Below are 21,407 nucleotides of genomic sequence, written 5' to 3'. Positions count from 1 at the left end.
AAATGCAGACGGGGAGTGTTTCTCTCACCCAGCCGCAATGGCATACCTTCATCTCTGCACAGACGCCCAATGAATTATTCTCATGGAGTGACATGTGCATCAGGGTGTGGCTCTGGATTAACCCCCCAATCACCTTTCTTTATACCTCCATCTTTTCATAGACATGGAGCACAGGTGGTGAGTTTTCATCCTCTGAACTCCGTTAATCACCTTCTTTACATCTTCAGCTACCTTAGGTCTTTGGCTCCAATGAAAGAACCTAATGAATTTTGTCCATCCAGTGTTATATGTGAGTAGCCTTTTGCTTTAACTAATTATAGATCCGCCTCCTGCACTAGTCATGTCCTGCTCTGTAATTGGTTTTTCCCTGAGGGTTCATTAATTTCATGTTGAAAGAGGCTGAAACATGTGGGGAGGTGTTTGGACTGATGTAAATCTGGAGATAATGCGGAGAACAATATGGCATTAGCTGCATTGTCAAGCTTTTATTTTGACACATGGAGAAGAATTCACGGGGCCTGATGTGTAAGTGTTGCAGATGCTCTCTTTGTAACAGTTAATTTTGTGAAGTTCAGTTTTGGTTGTCACTTTTATTTGCCTCTGGAGCTGCTTCCTGCGGCACTGTGGGCTAAGGAGAGAGAAACTGGGGGAGTAAACAGCAAAACAGCCCCAGCGGTAGCAGGTGCCGGCTTTTTCTGCGCAGGAGGAATAATTAATCAGCAGAGAGGGCTGCGTGAAAAGGAGGGATGGAAGGGGAGGGGGCATGAAGAGATGAAAGAGCCTTCAGTTCAAAGAGAGCAGTCGGTGATGACATTGGCCCTCACTGGCCCCCGCAGAAGGCAGGAGGAGGAGGAAGGAGCTGGACAAACAGGGCCTGTCACCGCCATCTTTGTTGAGATTGCATTTAACATTACTTCAATAATCTGACTCCTGAAACAATTGTTCTGATTGACTGGTCTCATATGCCAAGAGACACTGGCAGACAAATTTTCAGTCAATGCACTAACTGCAGTAGTGGTTGCATTGTGTAACAATTTTCACAGCAATCACAGAAAGATACCCTCAGTTATTATTTCTGTTTCAACAATCTGCTGCATCAAATCTCATGTCTTCTTTGTGGCAATTTTTCTGATGTAGTGAGGCAGTCAACTTTGTAGGAAAAGGACTCTCCCACTCTTAATCCCGCCCACAAAACTCTAACTGTTCCAACTGTCCAACCAGACCAAGGGCTGATACTTTTATGGACAGGATTGGTTTAATACTATCGAGAATTGAAAGATGGCTAGTCATTTGATACCACATTTCAGTCCCTGAGGAGTAAATAAGTAAATCTCATCAGCGTCAGTGAGCCAATCATGTTTGGGCCAAGATCTAATAATGCTGGTGATTGGCTGTTTATTTACTCGAACACGTTTGAGTGTGTAAAGAGACTTAGAAAGAGCTAAAAAAACAAAAGTAAAACAAAAATGTGTAGTGTAATGTGTATTGTATCATGATTGTATCATTAAGAATCTGTATCAAAGTCAAGGTATCGGTATCAGTACTGATTGGGGGGGGGGCAGATAATGAAGCCTCTGTCAGGAGACGTTTGTAGCAGCACATACAGTCATTACTGATGTGCCTGATGTGTAATGTCCTCCAAAGATTATCATTCAACAACTGCAATGGAGCTGCTTTCATTCCAGCTCTAAGGGATCAATACACTTGTTTCCTTCCAAAAGCCGATTCAGCCTGCCTCTGCCAGGCAGGGGTTACGTAAAGAGTCAGGGTGCAGAGCGGTTTGTGGTTTCAGTCGGTGCCGGCTGCTGCTGTGAGCACATGTGATTAGAAATGCTCTGCAGTCTTACGCTGAGCGTAGCATCGCTGCCTGGCCTCCTGCCTGCTCCGTGTCCTGTCACACAGGATTACAGCGCTGACTGACGGTGTCGTCATGGCGTGTTCTGCTGCGCCGCTGCGTAGGTTTCACTTTGCCCGTGGGTTTGATGCCAGGTTGCTGACATGGGTCAAACCAAACTGATTACAAGAAGAAGGAATAATATTTCACTCCTCCTGAGCCCCTTTCCTTTGTTTCCTCACACAGCACTCAGTCCGGAACAGTAAGGCTGAAAACACAAACTGTCACTTCTCCGTTTCTCTCTGTTATAATCAAATCACACCAGGCCCACACCAGAAAAACAAGAGACTGAATGAATGTAAAAGATTACAAGAGAAAAGACATGAATGTCCTGTCCTTGGCACAGACACAAAAAAACCCCCCAAAAATAATACGGTAGGATTTCTCTCCCTTCAACACCCACACCTCCTGTGACAACCTCTGATTGCACTGACGGGCATTTTTGGCCTCTGTCTGCACTGTGTGCCATCTGAGGGATGAGTCTGTAATTATGTTGAAAGAGAGTGGTCACGGTGTGTCAGTCAGTGTGGGCCTGCTCTGCTAATTGGTAGAGGAAGGTTTTTCTCAGTGGCTGCGCTGCCATTAACAAAGACCTGAGCCCTAAACAAGGGCAGCACGGGATCACTTTGTGAAAGCTGTGATCTGAAATGTCAACAAGTCTACAAGGTTAAAGACCTCCTCTTCATGGACCCTTCAGGGGACAATTCTTTTATTCTATGTTTATATTGAAAGAGCCGAGAAAGGCTCTTGTACCCACTCAGCCAGTCTGGACAGCTGCAGACACTGAGCTACCTATTATAATAAACTGGATAGAGCAACAGGGGTGTAAATACATTCAACTGCTTCAACCTGCCCTATAGACAATATATGGGTAGTGACAAGGATTGGGACCAGATAACATTTCATCACAACCAAATGTTTTGGAAATCTTTATTGTAACTATTTAGGTTTAGCTATAAATCAGTGAGTGAAATCCAAATCTTTGCTTTGAGCTGCATCCTGAAAAAAGCTGTTCTTGTGGGACAACACTTGTGGTCCTGGGCTATGAGAGGTTAAACAACGATCGTAGAGATCTTACAGACACTGACCTGCAGAGAACAGGAAACAGCCAACTGTTTCATTTTAGCTGCCACAAAATGAATGTGAATTAGCTGAAGCTGATCTTCAGCCACTGGTGTTGAAAGCAAATCCCAGTTTCAGCTCAGAATAAGAAACTTGCTTTGCTCTTCACCAATAAGAAGAGTTCATGATAGATGAAGCATCAGAAATAAGCAAATCTGGATATTTTGTACCAGATCCAAAGTGGGGACAGCTGTCAGAACCCAACCACATTTTCATACATGATACACCTCCAGTAAGGGAAGTAAAACAAACCAAGCAGGAGTGATGCCAGCATCATGTAGCCCACAGCACAGAATAGTAGGCTTTGGCCAATATTTGATAATATCAAATATGGTAATGTATCCCGTATTAAAAAAAAAGAATTACACCTTGACATGTGACGAATAGTACTATAAGTTAACTATAATAATGTCATATATCGCGATATTTGAGCAAAGTAACTAGACGATATATAATATGATATATTATTATTTTTATTATATACAACATGCAATATTCATTACACTCCACAATATGAATTGTTGGTGTTGATGTTCTTAAACAGGACTACAAAAGTAAACCTGTGGGCTGGTGCTGGAGAGAACTCATGGAGTATTTATTCATCCTCTGGGCAACAGCAAGTTTCAGAGATCTATGAACCTCACACTTTGGCCTGAGGAAACGTCACGGTTGTCATGGAAACCAGTAGGAATCATTCTCTGGGAAACATAGTGTGGATGTGATGTTTAGTTGGTTACAGTCTTTCATCTTCTCACCCTCTTGTCAGTACACAGGTGTGTGATGATCTCGGTCCAGAGAGGTTGTTTGTCAGTTATGCTGGTTCCTTCCCATGATCCTCCTCTTGTCTATTGCCACTCCTCAGAAGGGGAGGCCCACACCCCTCCTTCATTATTCGTCTCTCGGTCCTCACAGTGTCTCACAAGTGAATGAGTTGCCTGCTCCTCTCTGCAGTCAGACGATGCAGCCGAGGCAGAGGAAAGAAAGAGCAGGCAGTGAAATATATTCTCAACTGACACGTTTGATGACAGACTGGAGCTGAAGGCAAGACTGGCACCAAGGAGAGCCTGGATTAATCCCCTTTTGTGTCTGGGCTGAGAAAACACACACACAGTTATTTTCATCCTTGTTTTGCAGAGAAACAATTAGATGACATTCATTCCCCTGGGAGTGCACAAACTTGTCTGAGGGTAATGTTGTGCCCCACTGCGCTGTGGCTCGTCATTTTTATAAAATTCAGCATTTAATTTTGCTGAGAGGAAGACCAAAATAGTTGAGTCATAAACAAACTATGCAGTGAGTATTTCAAGATGTTTTCTCTGAAGTCTGTTGTCAGGAGCTGTATGTGTGTGACTCCTTATCTTCATGTCAACAGTGGATGGAGCCCTGCTTCGCTGCAATCCAGTAGTTTAGTTATCACAAAAGAAAAGTCAGATTTTAAACAGTCGGACTCTTATGGGACAGTTACCTTATTAGTAGTTGTTTTGCACTTTCATTAAGTTTTTGAAAGATTAAAAAAACATCATCATCAAACCAGCAGAGGCTAAGATATCCTGACCTAGTAAGGGTCAAGCTCCAAAAATACTGCACACTGCAATTCTCAGAAGACACCTTGATCTCCAAACTGAGATTTTTCATAGTCAGTCATTTCCTGTGTTTTATTTGAAGTGTTGATATCCATAAGAAGATATATTTGTGGTTTTAAGAACCAAAAACCAGGTCACGACAGGTCAGGTGGGCGGGGCTTGGGGCGTGGCTGAGAGCAGTGACTGTTCTGTTGTGACATCACAAAGTTCCATAAGTTCTGACGGCTGGTTTTAAGGCTCAGTTTCTGAATACAGGCTGTTTGCATTTCTCTGTGGCCTGAGGCTTTGATACTTTCACAGTATTAATATAGAACCAAGACCTGCTTTATAATCAAAAACACATGGACATCTACCTTTATATAATATGGGACCTTTAAAATAAAAAGTGCCCTGAAAACACATTACATGGCCTTCGTATTGTTTGGGGTCAGATCTGGGCCACCAACGAACCACTGATCTGCGTCATGCTAACTGGGTGTTGTCATAACTGTATTTTCAACATCGAAAGCAGAAATTTGCAGTTCAGCAACATGCTTTATATGACGCCGATAGTGGCAAATGGTTGAAGTGTAGACTGCAGGGCTGAAGGTTTTGATAGCATCCAACATGTGGAAGGCAGGTGAAGATTCTTATCTCTGGCAGCTCAGACCGACTTCCATAACAGCAGCGTCCAGTTGCCAACACGCTCTGTCCTCCCACCACTCGCCATTAAAATCAACACAGCAATGCTGACAGCACAGCTCTGTGCCTCCACATCTCCCCTTCTCTCCAGTCAGTCCCCCTGACATCAGTGTGATAGGAACCGTTATTCCTCCTGACCATGAAAGAGGCACACTGTTTGTGTGAGTCATCCAGAGACCAAGCTGTGTGTCAGGCTATAAAGAAGGGTCCCTGCCTCCCAGACCAGAGTGCTAATCAGTGGAAGAGTGTCATCTGTAGAGAAAGCGGAGTGAAGAGCAAACCTGAAACAGAGTGATGAGTTCACTTCTGTGTGGTGAGCTGTGCAGGCGAGTGCTTTGTCTTCCAGACACTATGTTTCATCTTATCGATCGTCCAGTCAAGCTTATAGTCTGTAAGTTCAAATCACCGTCTGCATTAAGCTTCTGTTAGCTTGTATTTGTGTTTATTTCTACATTTTATTCCTGTTGTTGATGCAGTCCTCCACTGTCACATTTGCTCAAGAGTTAGGAATGTGTGGTCTGTGGTCTATAGAGGTTTTTCTGTTTTTATTTAATGTGCTTTAATTTTTCTAATCTCTTCCAGTTTCATCCAAACCAGCCTCATGTGTTTTTTTTCCTCCTTGTTGTCTTCTCTCAGATTATAGATAATGGGCTGTGTGCAATGCAAGGATAAGGAAGCAACCAAACTCACAGACGACCGAGATACCAACATCTCCCAGGAAGTAGGATACCGCTATGGGGCCAACCCCACGCCACAGCACTACCCCAATTTCGGGGTCACTGCCATCCCCAACTACAACAACTTCCACGCCCCCGTCGGACAGGGGATGACCGTCTTCGGGGGAGTCAGCACTTCCTCTCACACTGGAACCCTGAGGACTCGTGGTGGGACGGGTAAGAGACATGATGTTTACACTTCAGCAGGAACAGAAAACCACTGACAGTCTTAAAATAACACTATGTTTCACACAGTGCACACTTAACACACATGATCACAGTTATTTATATTAAATGGGGATTTTTCTGTCAATATATCATTACTGTTTTATTCCAGTCACTCATGTATTTTCCCAAACAAGTTCAAATTTACCAGTAAATGCATCAGTTCAATTCTATCTTTAATTAGCTCTGTTGTGTAACTTTTTTCATGAACTCCATGGTAACACCAGTGTTAGTCATCTTTCTCTCAATAAACTGAAGACAACACAAACCTTCTTTAATCCAGGTGTGGAGACACTCTCAGAACTAACAGTGGTGAAAATACTGAGAAGCCCATAAAGCATAGATACATGTTAATCATTAAACATAATACTAATCTATATCATAATCTATGTTACATAAAGCTACACAGTTACCAGAGGAGTAAAAATAGATCCAATTTCTGACACTTCTCCGTCACCCAGGTGCCCTTCTAACTACAGTACCTACTTCCTGTAGTTGCTCATGGTGGATCCTGTTTTGTGGGTTTAACCTGGGGTCTCCTCAGGGTTCCCAGTTGGACATACTTGTAATAGCTCCACAGGGAGGCGTCCTAATTAGATGCCCCAGCCACCTCAGAATCAAGTAGCAGTGGTTCTCCTCCAAGCTCCTCCTGGACCCTGAAGCTGTGTTCAGACAGAAATTACATTTTCTCCACGCATCCACCACAAACAGCCAGCTCAGCCTCTTACTGATCTCAGATCTCATTAGAGACTCAGGTTTCTTCTCTTATTTCCCCTCGGTCTCTCTCCCTCATCCTCACGTCTCAGTTAAGTCATGAAGCCTCAGCACACACACACAGATTTTTTCATTTGTATGGAGACATCTTCCTGTCCATTCATGTTGCCCAGGGCAAACTCTCATCAACATTTGTCTTTCCATTGACTTTGTGTGCAGTTGCAACACCTGGAATATTCTGGGTGAGCACAGTGAGGATGGCCACAGACAGACAGCCCATGAAAGAAACTGATTTCAAGGTGATTGTATGTACACCACAAAGCTGGCCACAGTGCAGAGCAAACTTTATGATCCCTCCATGCTCTATGTGGCAGAAGAAGTGGCAGTTTTTACTCTCTGCCTATTCACAGCAGTGGTACTCCTACACTGTATCTTTGTGCCAAGATCGTGGAGGGATGTGATGGGGACTCGGAAACAGGGAGATTTTATCACATGTTGCTCTCAGGTTACGTCACAGTCAGCTGTGATCACATTAGTTGCACATTGAAAGGTCAACACCAAATAAAGTCAGAGTTGAGACTGATTGGACATTGAGCACAGCAGTGAGGTGTAAAATCCGAGCAGAGTGCAATACATGCTGCTTTCTATAGGGAAGCAAAGAGTCATGGGAGTCAGAAGAAAAAGCCTTAAATGAGTTAGATCGCATGACATGTCTTGTGCACACTTTCAGCCTCTTCTTGAAAGCATCTGTGGTGTTCAGCTGGCCAATCACTGCATAAATGGACATGATTGGTTTATTGTCTGTTTTGGAAACTTACAACATTGTTGGATGCAGGATCCTCTGGTTCTGCCATTAGAGATTTTAGACTCTCCTGACAATCCAACAGCCACCTCTTGTGATCCCTGTATCAGCAGGGTGAAAAGACAGAGCAGTGTTTTCCCTGCCCCTGCACACCACTGATGTGTCATGGTCCAGAACAGCTCAGCACTGTCCTGTCCTGTGTATGACTGAAAAAAGACACATCACTGTCAGTGAAACTACTCTGATTTTAAAAGAAGTAAATACTAAGAGAGACAGATGCTTTTTTACAAAGAAAACGTAACATCGAGAGGGGAAAGAATTAATCTTAAGGATCCTTCTCAGAGAAATCACTCTCAGTTGTTTGACAGAGGAGAGATGGAGTTTGAAGGTCACTTCTCTTTTCTTCATTCCTACACAACTACAGTCTTCTTGTCCCATTGATAGTTGTGTGAGCACTCTCACTCACAGCCGCCTACACACACACAAACACATGCGCGCGCACACACACACTCTGTATGCAAAAGCACAAACATTGTTCATGCTGTTAAAGACTTCCCATGGCATCCCAAAATCCTGACAGTCCTGGCCTCGCAGCCTCTGCTCCTGACCCCACCCCGCCCCGGCCCTGTCAGGAACGTCCGGCTGGCATTAGCACAGGGCTTTGTGCGGCGGGCTCATTGTTTAGGTAGAGAATATTCCTACTCAGGATATCCTTTATGTCTGACTGAGCCCAGGCTGCTGTACAGAGGAACTCAGCGTTTCCACTCAACTTAGCAGGAGTCCTCTGCCTCAAAGTGTGGATTATTTTCTGCACTGTATAATCCAAATCCACACAGCAGCAGAGGAGGAGAGGGAGGTTTAGCTTTTTAATTTTCTACCAGTGGGGACATTTGGACATAAGCCACCCTTCCCTCTCAACCTCTGTTACAACACAGCTGCCCGGTTTGTTTGCCTGACAGCCACAATCACCCCTCAGCAGTCACACTGCAGAGGAACACACATCTTATTGATTATCAGTTGATCTTTTGCTGATGTCATTTTCCCAAATGGAAATTCACAGCCATCCTGTGACCTTATGTAAGTAACTGGGTGGGATCCCGTCAGACAGTTGTGGAGTGAATCAACAAACCAGTTTATACCTAGCGCCCACCTTTGCTGACATAATGGAACATCTGCACATTGCAAACCACAGCTGTGATGCATTCAGGGTCTCATTACTGTTGTAAAGGTTAAAAAACCAAGTCTGCCCCCCCACCCGCTTCTCCCGCTTGTTATCACATGAACAGCAGAAGGCCCTCTCTATCTACAGTCCCATCAGCCACAGCCTCAAACAGCCTCTTCATATCAACATTTCCCAGAAAGCCTTGGCTTGCTGAGAGCATCTGAAGTGAAATGACTTGAATAAATGCAATCAGGAGAGTTTAAGTGGACTTTGAAGAAGTGCCCATTCAACTTCCATTTGTCAAACACTCAGAGGCATGAAACAGTTCAACAGCCGCCATCACCTCAGACCTGCCGTTGTCTCAACACTCCTCTTCTGTTCTGAGGCATGTAAGGCTCTGTTAATTCAGTTTATTACAGACTGAGCCTTATTTCCATTCCTGTTGGTCAGCACAGTATTGTGCGTCACTAGTGTTGGGTATCGTTATAGTCTGTCTGTTTAGTCACAACCTAATAACCTCTCTGGAATGAAAACACACTGCTGAATGTTACCATAAGAAAAACAGATCAGCAACAGAATATATTCTGTTTATCAGCTTTTTACCAACGATCTAACAGATTATAATCACATTTATTTTGTAGTAATTATGTAATCCAGTTACATGTAACTAGGTACTCCCCAACACTAAACTATACTTGCTGAGATCTGAGCAGTCACACAGTCAGACACGTTGGAAACAGATGAGTTACCTCAGGCAACTTATCTGAAAGTTGATAGATGGATAGATGGATAGATGGATCGGATGTCTGGAGCAGAAGGAGAAGAGCTAGTCCCTCAAAACGGATCCTCTTTGGAGGTATTTTGTATTTAGGGCAAGTGATGATAAGAACAAATGACATGCAAAGAGTGCATGAGACTTATGTCTGAACTAACTTGTTCAACCACCTGAAAAAACACCTTATAATCATCAACATCATCATCAATATTGATCAAAATAATCATGATTATTCTGCAGCTCCAATACTTACACACACCAATACACACTCTCATGGAGGACATGAAGAGAGAAAACTGGGCCGCTTTAGAGGAAGTGATGAGTTCACACTGTGTCCAGATGCACGAGCATATTCTCCATATCTCCAACTGCTCAGTTAAAGGCAGCTGGTCCTGTTGTTTCAGTCTTGAAGACTTTTTGTTGCTCATCCAGGAGGCTTCATCAGTCATTCGACTCAGTTTCAGTCAGAAGTGAATTATGTGCTTTCAAAATAAATTACACTTTCCTGCTGTAGTGTGAAAATCACTGTATTTTCTCTTATCAGTAGAGATGCCGGCAGCATGAGGGAAGCTGCTCTAATGAAACCTGGAGCTACATTGAGGATTTTGGACTTGGAAAGTATAACCACTTTCCAGTATCTTATAGCAAAGCAGCACTACTCTATTTCAGCCCCCCGTGATGCTGCTGGTCATGTCCCTCAGCAGAGACGTTGGTGACATGATACTGGAACAGATGAGAAGGTTTTTCAGGCCACTGGTCTTCATCTGGAGAGGCTTTAGCCTGTGTGAAGGAGGCCAAACCAGGCTGCCCTGCAAGGCTGGGTTCACACTGCTGTCAGTACATACCGTTCAGGAAGAGGATTTGCTTCAGGAAAGCATAAACACTGGGCTGAGAGGGTGACGCTGCACCTTTCTAACGCCACTGAGGCTGTGTTTGAGGGATTCAGAAACAAACAGCGGTGGTTAGATAGTGAATTTAATTACAGATGTCGTTCTCAAACTGCTGTATATCTCTGTCACCCCAATTAAAAGTCTGTCTTTTCAGAATGTAATTTTCCACTTTGCCCTAAATGAACCGAAGCAGTATTGAAATGAGACCCTGATGCATGAGATCCCACAGCTATAGTGTTCCCAGTATAATCCTCCCTCTGTTAACATACCTTCACATTATCGACTGTTTTGTTATATTAATGTTCTCGCAGTTTTTCCTTTTCTTCACACTTTCATTTGTATTGTTCACCTCCTGCTGTTATCTGTTAACACATCCTACAATGAGCTTAAACTGCTTTATCACTTCTGCCACAAGCAGTGAGCAGTAAGCAGGAGTCTAAGGAGCAGGAGTCTAAGTCTAAGAAAATAGAGAGGAGCTGCTGGGGGATATTAAAATGAGAGCCATTGTTCTTTTTTTACTTCGGTGATGATAGTACAATTAGCAGGATTAGTGAAGGCAGATGTGGCAGAGGGGATAAGAGAAAGTGACTTCAGGTAAAAGACTTTTTATTCTACTAAGGTTTTTTCTGCCATTATGGAGAAGAAAAACTGTGATAGTGATGTATTACAGTGGATGAAGGTTAATATGTCATGTAAATGTTGCAAGACAAAGGGGTTAAAGCTAGCTAATCTAATCAGATCAAAAGTCACAAAGATGATTAAGATTCATCCTCTGTACTAAGTTTTTTATAGGATTTTCTACAGATTTCTCACGACACACTAAACACACCTCCCACATCAACAAAACAGACACACAATCTCAACATCAACCAAAACAAACAACAGCACACTTTCATTCCACATATCAAACAAGTTCAACCTCAGTAACTTTCTATCTGATCAACATAAAGGAAATATGTCAAATACACACATATCAGATATAATAACATCCTTCCATATTTTATCCTTCACCAACTGAAACCACAGTATGATCCTCCTTCCTTTCTGACCACACATTTGTTCCCAGGTGGTCTTATTGTCCACCGTCCTACAATCTAAAAAAAAAAATCTCACATCTGGTTTTTATTGGTTTTCTTTTCTTAGTTTTTCTTGTGAATGGTTTAACAAAATTTCATAGTCGTCAAGAAATTTCAGTCTGGACCACAGTGGTGAAGCTGCTGCTAGTGTGACCAAATATAACTTACAATAACTTCCAACAGGACAAGTGTCTAATGTAGAAACATGACCACATACATTTTCAATGCTAAAGTGTCACTGTGGGGAAATACACTGACTGTACCTGGTCAAGAGCTCAACTGTAACATTTGATGACTTCTTATGAAGCGCGAGCGACTTGCAATTAAACCAGAGGTTGGTCCTTATTTACTCAGTGTGCTGGAGCGTCCATGCAGCTTCTCTTTCACTCACTAATCTGCAGACTGCTGACACTGAGTTTTTATCACTCCTGCAGGAGTCACCCTCTTTGTGGCACTTTACGACTACGAGGCGCGGACAGAAGACGACCTCAGCTTCAGGAAAGGAGAAAGGTTCCAGATTATCAACAGCACGTAAGTAGCCGCAGCTGCTTATCAGACTGTCTGCACTCAGGAGGAATGCAAGTTTCCCCTTATCACTGTCTTAAAGGAGATGGCGTTTGGACGGCAGCAGGCAGGAATTCACATTTCAGCTGAGGTAAAAGTGGCAGCTTGTAGACGGAAATGAAGTGCAAGCTAGAGCCCAAAATAAGTCAGCTGTGCCTCACTTTGTGGAACAATAAAGCTATGAAAAGCAAGCTCAACTGTTACAACCAACAACCCCAAAAACCGAATCATTTAATACATGAAAAAAGGCTAAAGTCAATGAAAATGGTTGAGAAACTCAGGATTGGCAGCAGCTTTGTACAGGGCACAGTGGTAAAGGCTGCGGAGCATTTCAGATGAGGTACAACTGGTGGCTTGAACATGCAATATGACAATCAGCAGGTTTACAAAGGGTGGAGCAGGGTCTCCAGCCAGCAGTGATGAGTGTGGTGTTCCTCCAAGACTTCCCTCTGGACTTGGACAGGAAGTGCCCTGTTACACCCACAGTGATGTTAGCTGGTCTTTCTTCCAGTCAGCAACACTGTGTGTGTGTGGGGGTGTGGGTGTGGGTTTGGGTTTGGGTGTGGGTGTGGGTGTGGGTGGATGGGAGGAGAGGCATGATCATCAGCCAGCTCTTTAACCATCTTAGCCTGAGCTCATGGATGGTTTTCATTCTCTTCCTGTGTGTCATCCTGCTGGAGTGAACCTCAGCTGTTTGTTTCTGCAGTGCTGCAGACATGTGAGGAGGCAGGGAGACTGCAGGGACCGTGCTCTGGCCCTATTCCCCTGTAGCTTTGATTGTAATTAGGCTGCTCAGTGCATGTGCTGCAGAGGCACAGCAGGTTTACTGTGACTCCACTGTTTCATAATCAGGCTGATTACCTGTATGTAGCTGTCACTACATTGATACCTCTCTGATTTCTGTGCAAATAGATGGACACAGCCAGTGGAATGAGATCCGCCCTGTTATTAGAGTTGTTCCAACACCAGTATCAGAAATGCCTCTGATACTGCCTGAAATACTGGATGGAAACTTTATAGTTTCACATCTGGATAAAACAGCAGTTTACCAGGGAATCTACTCTAAGTACTGCTGTAGACACAGTCCACAGGCAAAACAGTCAAATTAGAGATTGAAAGAAAGATTCTGTGCCATTTATGTTTCACAAATGGTTTAACCTGAGCCATACAACATCCATATAGATGTTAAACTTTAACGCAATGGTGTCAGATTGCTACTCAGTATCAGTCAAATGTAGTTTCACTGATACATGTCCAATGCTTCATGATAGATTCTGTTGTATCTCTACTCTGAAATGTGTTCCCTTATCTTTGAGTGTTGTCTCCAGTGTGTTTTTTAGAAGAGCATTAGTTTCTGCAACGACCTCTACCAATCAGAGCTGACCTCACTGACCTCACGTAGGTTTTTCACTTTCTACAGATAAGAGATTAACAGGTGGTGGATATTTTATATAATCTGGTTCTAATTAGAAAGAGAGTGGAGAAAGCAAGTCAACTGGTACATTTTGGTAAATAATTCATTCTAATTTATCACTGGCTAAGAATAACATTCCAATAATATAAAAAAAAAAATATGAATATTTACTTGCAATTAGATTCAACTTTTTTTAAAGATATTTTTTGGGGCATTTTTGCTTTTATTTGACAGGACAGTAGAGAGTGACAGGAAAGGGGCAGAGAGGGGGAATGACATGCAGGAAAGAGTCGGGCCGGTCGGGAGCCAAACCGGCACTCACCTGCTAAGAGCATCAGCTCATGTGGTATGCGCCCCAACCACTCCGCTATCGGGCTGGCCTAAATTCAACTTTTAAAAAAAAAGAAATTCTTTTTTTCTTTCCCTGAAAGTTTTATATGAATTTACTCTGAAATAACAGACCTGTATTTACTTGTTGTTTACGTGTTGAGACTCTTTCTAAAATCCAGGCTGTGGCCAGGTTCAGTGGAGCAGACTGTACCTGAGGGGTGAAGTCCAGGGCAAAACAACACAAAGTAGACATTATTCCCAAATGTCCTGTCAGGGTGGTAATGGTTTACTAATGTTAGTCAAAGTACTGTTACAGCAGCACCAATGACTGTTGATGCCCTCCTCTAATCACGCACAAACATGCATTATCTCGAATATAAAATTCTCCTGGCTCATACTGTGACTCGTCCCCTGATGAATTGTAAAAACTCTAATGTACTCTGCCGCCTTATCGGCTCAGCCTCTGGCCTTCCAAGGTCAGTCTTCCTCCTCACCACGCCCAGCGAGCATCCTGCCCCAGCCAGGGTCTTGCACCTTCCACCACACACCTTGGTCCCCGCTGGGCCCTCAGCCTGAGCAGGAAGACACCATCATCAGAGCCGAGACTCCCTCCACCTCCTCCCTCACACACAGAGCATTATCTTCTCCTCCCTCTCCCCTCTCAAATCAAATCCAGACTTGGCTTCTTCAGACTGACCCCTGCTGGACAAAGTCGAAAAGAGCCTTAAAATCCTCATCTGCCTCAGTCGGTGAGAGCTGTCAGGAAGTGAGTGACAGAAGCCCAAACAGGCGGGGCTCATGTGAAGCGGGGCCACCAGAGATCCCAGTACCACCTCAGCTGACAGATGGCAATGTTGTCCCTTTTTGTTTTGTGATGGCATCCTCCAGGAAAGAGGCCTGCATCCCTGCCTGTTTATAAGGTGCTGCATTCAGCTCAGGCTGTTTATAACCCACCGTGAGTGTGTTAGTGTGTAGCTTCTTCAGACATAACCAGGAAACAGCTCCTGTTTTCACTGAATGCTACAAGTCTGCACTGTGAGTAAATTAAATCAGTATTGTTCTGATTCAGCTGCAGGCTATAAATAAAACTCTGTGGTATTGTGAATGGTGCTCTGTGTGTGTGTGTGTGTGTGTGTGTGTGTGTGTGTGTGTGTGTGTGTGTGTGTGTGTGTGTGTGTGTGTGTGTGTATGAGAGAGACTCCTCTCAGTCAACACAGTGCTGTGTTTAATTATTCTCTCATCAGCAGTCACCACGTGGAGAGAGGCTTTGAATCCACTTGCAGAAAGGAGGGAGCGTCTTTGTTTACTCTTGTTGTTTTCTGTCTTTTTGTGGCAGAGTTGGTTTAAGGGGGTTTGTTTCTGAAGACAGAAGAGGCAGCGGGACAGACTGGGGCCCACCCCAACCCGTCTGTCTGTGTCCCTCCGGCTTCATGCAAACACATACCGACACACCTTATACCGCACAAACACATCCCATCTATCTCACAGATACTTTGCTCCCTCAGAAGGCAGACTGCCGGGCCCTCCCTCCTCTCCTGAGGGATCCTCTGTGAACAAAGGGAGGCAGGCGTGTTTCTGCCTGGGATGTCGTCCCCAGGCGATCTCCTCATGGCTTTATTCAGCATCAATGAAGGACCAACGACGCCTCTCCTCCCCCTCCCTCTGTTCCCTTCCCTCTGTCTGTGGCACAAACACACACGCCCAGAACCCTTCTCCCCACTGGTGTGTGAAGGATGTGATAGGAACAAGCAGGGTGGTACAGAGACACTGTCAAAGCTGGGACGGAGGACGGAGATGTACATGTGCATTCATGGGTACAGTGTTGGTACACTGAGCCTTCAAGAATCCAGAGATATCCTTTTAGGTTCTTGCAAGAATCTGGATCATATCTGCAGATTTTTTTTGGGCCATTTTATACGTTTATTTTATTCCTTTATTATTTGATTTGATTACTTGATTATTTGACGAGTGCTCATCATATCTGGAGGTTTTTGATGTGACATTTTACAATGCTGTGATGGGAGTATGTTGCATCCAGATTTCATCATATATGGGTCATAGTTTGAAATATCTGGGCAGCTACAATATCTGGACCCTGGGGTGTTCTGTGCAGTGAGATGGTGAAGCACTACTGCTCGCTGTCTTTAAAGGCAGCTGGATACAGAAGATGTTCTGTAGTTTGCTGTAGGACCCGGTTGTGCCACCAGGCTGTCCCTTACTCTTTAATCAGATGACGTCACGTGTTTGCTAGTTGCTCGTAAGAGCCACATGAAGTATAAAAGGAACAAACCACTGTGTGAACTCACTGTGACAGTCGTGTTGATGAGCTCTGTGCTTGTCTTGCAGCTGTCCGGTTTAGCTAGCTCTTTGAGGCTAGCTCATGCTAATGTCAGTGCAGACTTAGTCTTTGTTGATAAGGTTCAGTATCGTCTTCTGTAAAACCAGAGTCCACAGTGGGAGACTGGGTTAACCTGTGTCATGTGTTCTTGATAAGGTTAGAGGTCATTTACTGTTGAAGGCTACAGCTTTTTTGATCAAGGAAAAATTGATCAGACTTTGTTTTAATTGTTACATAACTCCACCATTTTAAGTCTGGTCTAATATATGTTGGACACCGAAGCCTGGAGTGAGCAGTGTTTGCTGTTTGATCGTTTGGCTTTCGTTTGGTCAAACATTGAAGAGCGACACACAGACATGAAGCTCTGCAGTTTTTAATGAAGTTATTATTCTGAACTGTTGTTACTAGAGCTCAAATATATCTTCTGATGGAGATCAACACTTCAGATAAAACACAGGAGAAGAGTAAAATATAAAACCTTTATACGTATTGTACTGTTCATATAAAATTGGACTATTTTGTCAGGTGCATTATCTAACATCTAAATAAAAAAACATTTTAATTCCAGGTTGTGATGCAACAAAACAAGAAAAACACCAAGGGGGGTGAATACTTTTGCAAGGCACTGTATAAGGGAAATGAGGGCAATAGTGGGAGTGAGAGGCAGAAGCTGCCTCAGTAGACCCTTATGCTGCAGTGCATCATGGGCTCTTCATAAATGGATTTTTTTTCCCATATGATTGTTGATAACTGGCTGTACCAAGACTATTTCCCCTTTAATCTGTTCATTGTATCTGTGTTAAAAATGTCTCTAGGTGGCATCATAACCTTTTGCATTTAAGCAGTTATTGACAGGAGCAAGATACAAACCAAATACCACATTAAGCTGAAAATGCTTTCTGATTGGTTCCTCCTGAGCTGGGCACAGTGTTCAGACACTGGCATTTCAGCAGTCACCTCGAAGAGGAGTTCACAAAAAGTCAGCTGCTCAAAGAGCCACATTACTTCATCCTTTTCCTTTTTTAAAATGTGACAGTTATTAATGAATGAATTTAATGCATCTTAACTAAAAGTTCTATTTCTCATCGTAATGAGGGCAAATAAACAGTTTTTTTCCTGGCTTTTAAAATGAAAATCTATGAATAAAGAGGAGGTGTGAGAAGAAATGTGAAAGGAAGAGAAGTGGAACAGGAGGAATGGGGAGGTGGGGGTGGGCGTGGGGGGGTGGGGTGCGTGTGTGTGTGGGGGGGTGGGGGGGTGGGGGGGGGGGGGGGGGGGGGGGGGACAGATGAAAGAGCTGGACAGATGAAAGAGTCTGAGGCACACAGAGGGACAGATGGGCCAAAGAAGAGTGGGTGGTTAGTGAAGAAGAGATGCACAGAGGAGGACACTAATGGCTGCGTGGGTGCCCAGGCTGAGAGGTCTTTAAGGAGCCCCACCCCCCCACCCCCTCCCTCTGCCCTTTTCCCACTTTCAACACACTCAGAGCTCCTAAACTCCAATTCGTGTACCAGCATCACTCACAAGCAGTTGACTGCAGAGGATAAAATGCTGTAGGAGTAGTAACAGCTGAGCTGTATTTTTCTTTTAAAAAACCTTTTGTGAAATACTTATATGTGCTTTCTTCCCATGACAGAGATTAATCTCAGGTCTGTGTTAAAATCTGACCTGTGGCTAGTTTATCTTAGCACAGAGATTGTAGACAGTGGGAAACAGATGATCCGCCACTACATAATACAACATATCACAGTCCACTAAACATCAACACATAACAAGAAGTTCATATTGTCAAGTCATCTAATGTGTTTTCATTTTGTTACTGATACCTCCAAACCTCTAAAGCTTATTTAACCTACATATTAAAAGAAATTGAACAACAATAATTTGTCTCATTTCATTTGTGAGCCCTAGAGGAGCTGCTAAGTTCTTATGTCTTACGTCTTCTGCTATATAACAGTAGATACCAGTGGCTGCACAGCTCATCTTCTGATTGGCAGACCAACTATGTATATGTCATCTATTTATCTGAGAAGGGGGCAGATAAATATGATATGTAGATGATGAATATAGTATAAGCTTTTTTCTTCTCCCTGCTCTGTTGTAATGATGTGTGTTATTTTATTGTAAACTTTGTGGTGAAAGTACACACTGAAGTCAGTGAAAGCATCTTTTCCAAAGTGCTGCTCTCCTTCCTCTTGACTGGTTCCTGATCTGTGTTACACACACAGTGTTTACAGTGTGTGTGTAGATTTTAGAGTGTGTGACTGCCACGTCACGCTCTGCGTTACTCACTACAGATATGTTTTCCACGTGGACAGTGTTTCAGTGAGCAGGTCCAACTGAAGCTGTGTTTTGATGTGTTCGGTGGCACGGACGATGTCAGCTCATACATGAAGTGTGATAATGTGTTTCTCCTCTTCCTCTCTTCTCCCTCTCTCTCTTTTCCAGTGAAGGGGACTGGTGGGATGCTCGCTCGCTCACCACTGGAGGCAGCGGCTACATTCCCAGTAATTATGTGGCTCCAGTGGACTCCATCCAGGCTGAGGAGTAAGTTGTGTGTGTGTGTGTGTGTGTGTGTGTGTGTGTGTGTGTGTGTGTGTGTGTGTGTGTGAGAGAGAGTGAATGCTCCTCAGAGACCCACAGTGCACTCGTCCGGGACTGGTGACTCTCTTCTGTGATGTGCTCTAAAATAGCTTCAGATTAGTGGACACAGGGTCACAGACTGACAGCTGCACATGTGCAGAGTTTTTATTCTACCATCGTCCCATAGTTTGTGCTCTGTTTCTACTGGCCGGGTAAATGACACTGCAGAGTGGTGGGGCTTTATTGTTTTATACATTTACATACATGGACATATGATGAATGGAAAAGAATGAGTAAATAAAACTATTTTAGTCCTCCTCTTCCTGTGTGTGGTTTTGTCTGGGTGTGCAGCATCAACTGCTGACACAGACCTGAACCCCACCACCCACCTGCCCCCACGCTGACCCTCTGAATAAACATCCAGTGGTTGCAGCTCCTCCTATTAGCACAGATCTATCCCTGTGAAACACACACACACACACACACACACACACACACAAACACACACACTGTAGTGTCACAGTGCTTCTTCCTCCTCTCAGTGAAGTTTCAGTCCTTGTGAGGACTGAGCACTTTGAACAGTTGTGTTTTCATGAGGCATTCTCTTCTCCTCAGTGATGATGAGAAAGCAAATTTGCACTGACTGAACAGTGCTTCATGCAGCGGACTGCAGAGAGGAAGACAGTTTCAGCTGGTGAAGCTGATGGAAGTCAGGCAAGCTGTCAGATGCTAATACACCAACCAAAAAATAACACAATAAACAAAGCTGAAACTCTAAAGTCCCACTAGCTGTTCCCAGAGGCTGCAGTGTTCATGACATCCCACAATATCAAAGTGTCCGTCAGAAGACACAGCTACTGAGAATTTAGTCTTTTGTCTTAAGTTCAGGGCCACTGTTGTCTTGAGTGTGGTCACACAAAATAAAACATATGATGATATTGTGTTGTGCTGTAGGATGTTGTGGTGGATATTTTTCAGTGTTTTCTGAGGTTTTATAGACCAAACTGAATAAATAATCACGATCAATCAACAATGAAAAAAATCCTTTGTTTCACCCCTAATTTTAACACTTTCTGATATTTGTGTATATTTCTTGTCAAGTAGGAAATTCAATCCTGATGAGGACGGTGGTGATAAAATCAGAGGGTCACCAATAATATTATGAATATTATCCTCAGGGCACCAGCAGATGTTTTTCTATGGACACCACTATGGTTTTGGGAACACTGGCCACAATGAGAAGTGCAGCTAATGTGATGTATGGGACATTTTCATGAAAAAAACAAACAGTCATAAGACTGAGACAAAATGACAAACAACACTGTATCTAAAAGATTAACAGTGTTCCTCTTTGTCATTCTGTGGCTCACAGTAATGACACTAAAAGTGTTCCTGCTGCTTTATTGTAGGACACTCCACTGACGTTACTGTCCTCTTATATTTACAATAAAGATTTTCAGATAACAGGATCACCACAACCCGAGTTCTCTCTCAGCGCTAAGCTGGTGTGTACGACCAAACAGTGAAGGAACCAGAAACTCCCGACACTGTTGCTCAGTTGTCCTGGCTACAGAGTCAAAGTGCCACAGTGCATCATGGTCCTCTGAATCCGGGGTTTAGTGAACCTATGTTTTCCTGTCATTGCAGCTGGTACTTTGGTAAACTGGGCCGTAAAGATGCAGAGAGGCAGCTGCTGTCCACTGGAAACCCACGAGGCACCTATCTGATCCGGGAGAGTGAAACCACAAAGGGTAAAACCACAGACAGCCACAGTGTGTGTGTGTGTGTGTGTGTGTGCCAGTGTATCAGCCCCTTCTGAGTGAATGAATAGTTTCCATAGCAGCAGATATTGAAAAGTGTCAGGTGCTGAAAGTGAGCACTGAATGCTCAGTCACATTCTTATTCTTCTTATTTCCTTATTGTCTGATGAGATCTTATGTCCTGATTTACATCATCAGTTCACCTGTTTTACACTTGATCTGCCTCAACGACAGCAACAGCTGTTGATGTTTTCTCTATCCCAGTCTGAGTGTACTGATGAACTCAGTAGATTGTGGTGGCCAGAGGTCAAAGGTCACTATTACCTCACAAAACACATTTTTGGCCATAGCTCAAGAATTCATACACTAATAATGACAAAACACACTTTATACCTTTTATTAAAGTCTTCACTACAGATATTATATGAGTTTGGACAGAGTGAGTGGTTGGCGGAGGGATACAACCACAAGGAATAGCTCTGCTGATCTGTGGTCTGTATCCCACAGGTGCCTTCTCCTTGTCCATACGAGACTGGGACGATGTGAAAGGTGACCATGTCAAGCATTATAAGATCCGCAAGCTCGACAGTGGCGGCTACTACATCACCACCAGAGCTCAGTTTGACACGTTGCAGCAACTCGTTCAGCACTACTCAGGTAGGAAAACTAAGCCTTTCTCTCACATTGACACTGCATTTAATCTTCTGACATATCCTGGTTCATTTCAAGATGTACTGTATTTAATGTCAGAGAGCTTTCTGGTTCATTTTAGCACACA

General features: G+C 43.6%; 1 protein-coding gene across 9 annotated transcripts in view; it reads left to right on the top strand.

Annotated features, from left to right (window-relative positions):
- The window catches only part of fynb (FYN proto-oncogene, Src family tyrosine kinase b), a 70,641-nt gene that overhangs the window by 35,038 nt on the left and 14,196 nt on the right, over window positions 1–21,407 (top strand). For all 9 annotated transcript variants that reach the window (XM_071478444.1, XM_071478442.1, XM_071478443.1 and 6 more), the window contains 5 exons: window positions 5,917–6,173; window positions 12,075–12,171; window positions 18,735–18,833; window positions 20,517–20,620; window positions 21,137–21,286. In XM_071478444.1, the coding sequence (XP_071334545.1) occupies window positions 5,927–6,173; window positions 12,075–12,171; window positions 18,735–18,833; window positions 20,517–20,620; window positions 21,137–21,286 (697 nt within the window). In that variant the 5' untranslated portion in view covers window positions 5,917–5,926. The remainder of the gene's footprint in view (window positions 1–5,916; window positions 6,174–12,074; window positions 12,172–18,734; window positions 18,834–20,516; window positions 20,621–21,136; window positions 21,287–21,407) is intronic.

This window comes from Trachinotus anak, unplaced genomic scaffold (assembly GCF_046630095.1).
Source record: "Trachinotus anak isolate AG129_WGS33_773 ecotype Australia unplaced genomic scaffold, CSIRO_AGI_Tana_v1 ptg000005l, whole genome shotgun sequence".
Lineage (NCBI taxonomy): Eukaryota > Metazoa > Chordata > Actinopteri > Carangiformes > Carangidae > Trachinotus > Trachinotus anak.
This window is presented reverse-complemented; position numbering and strand designations above follow the sequence as displayed.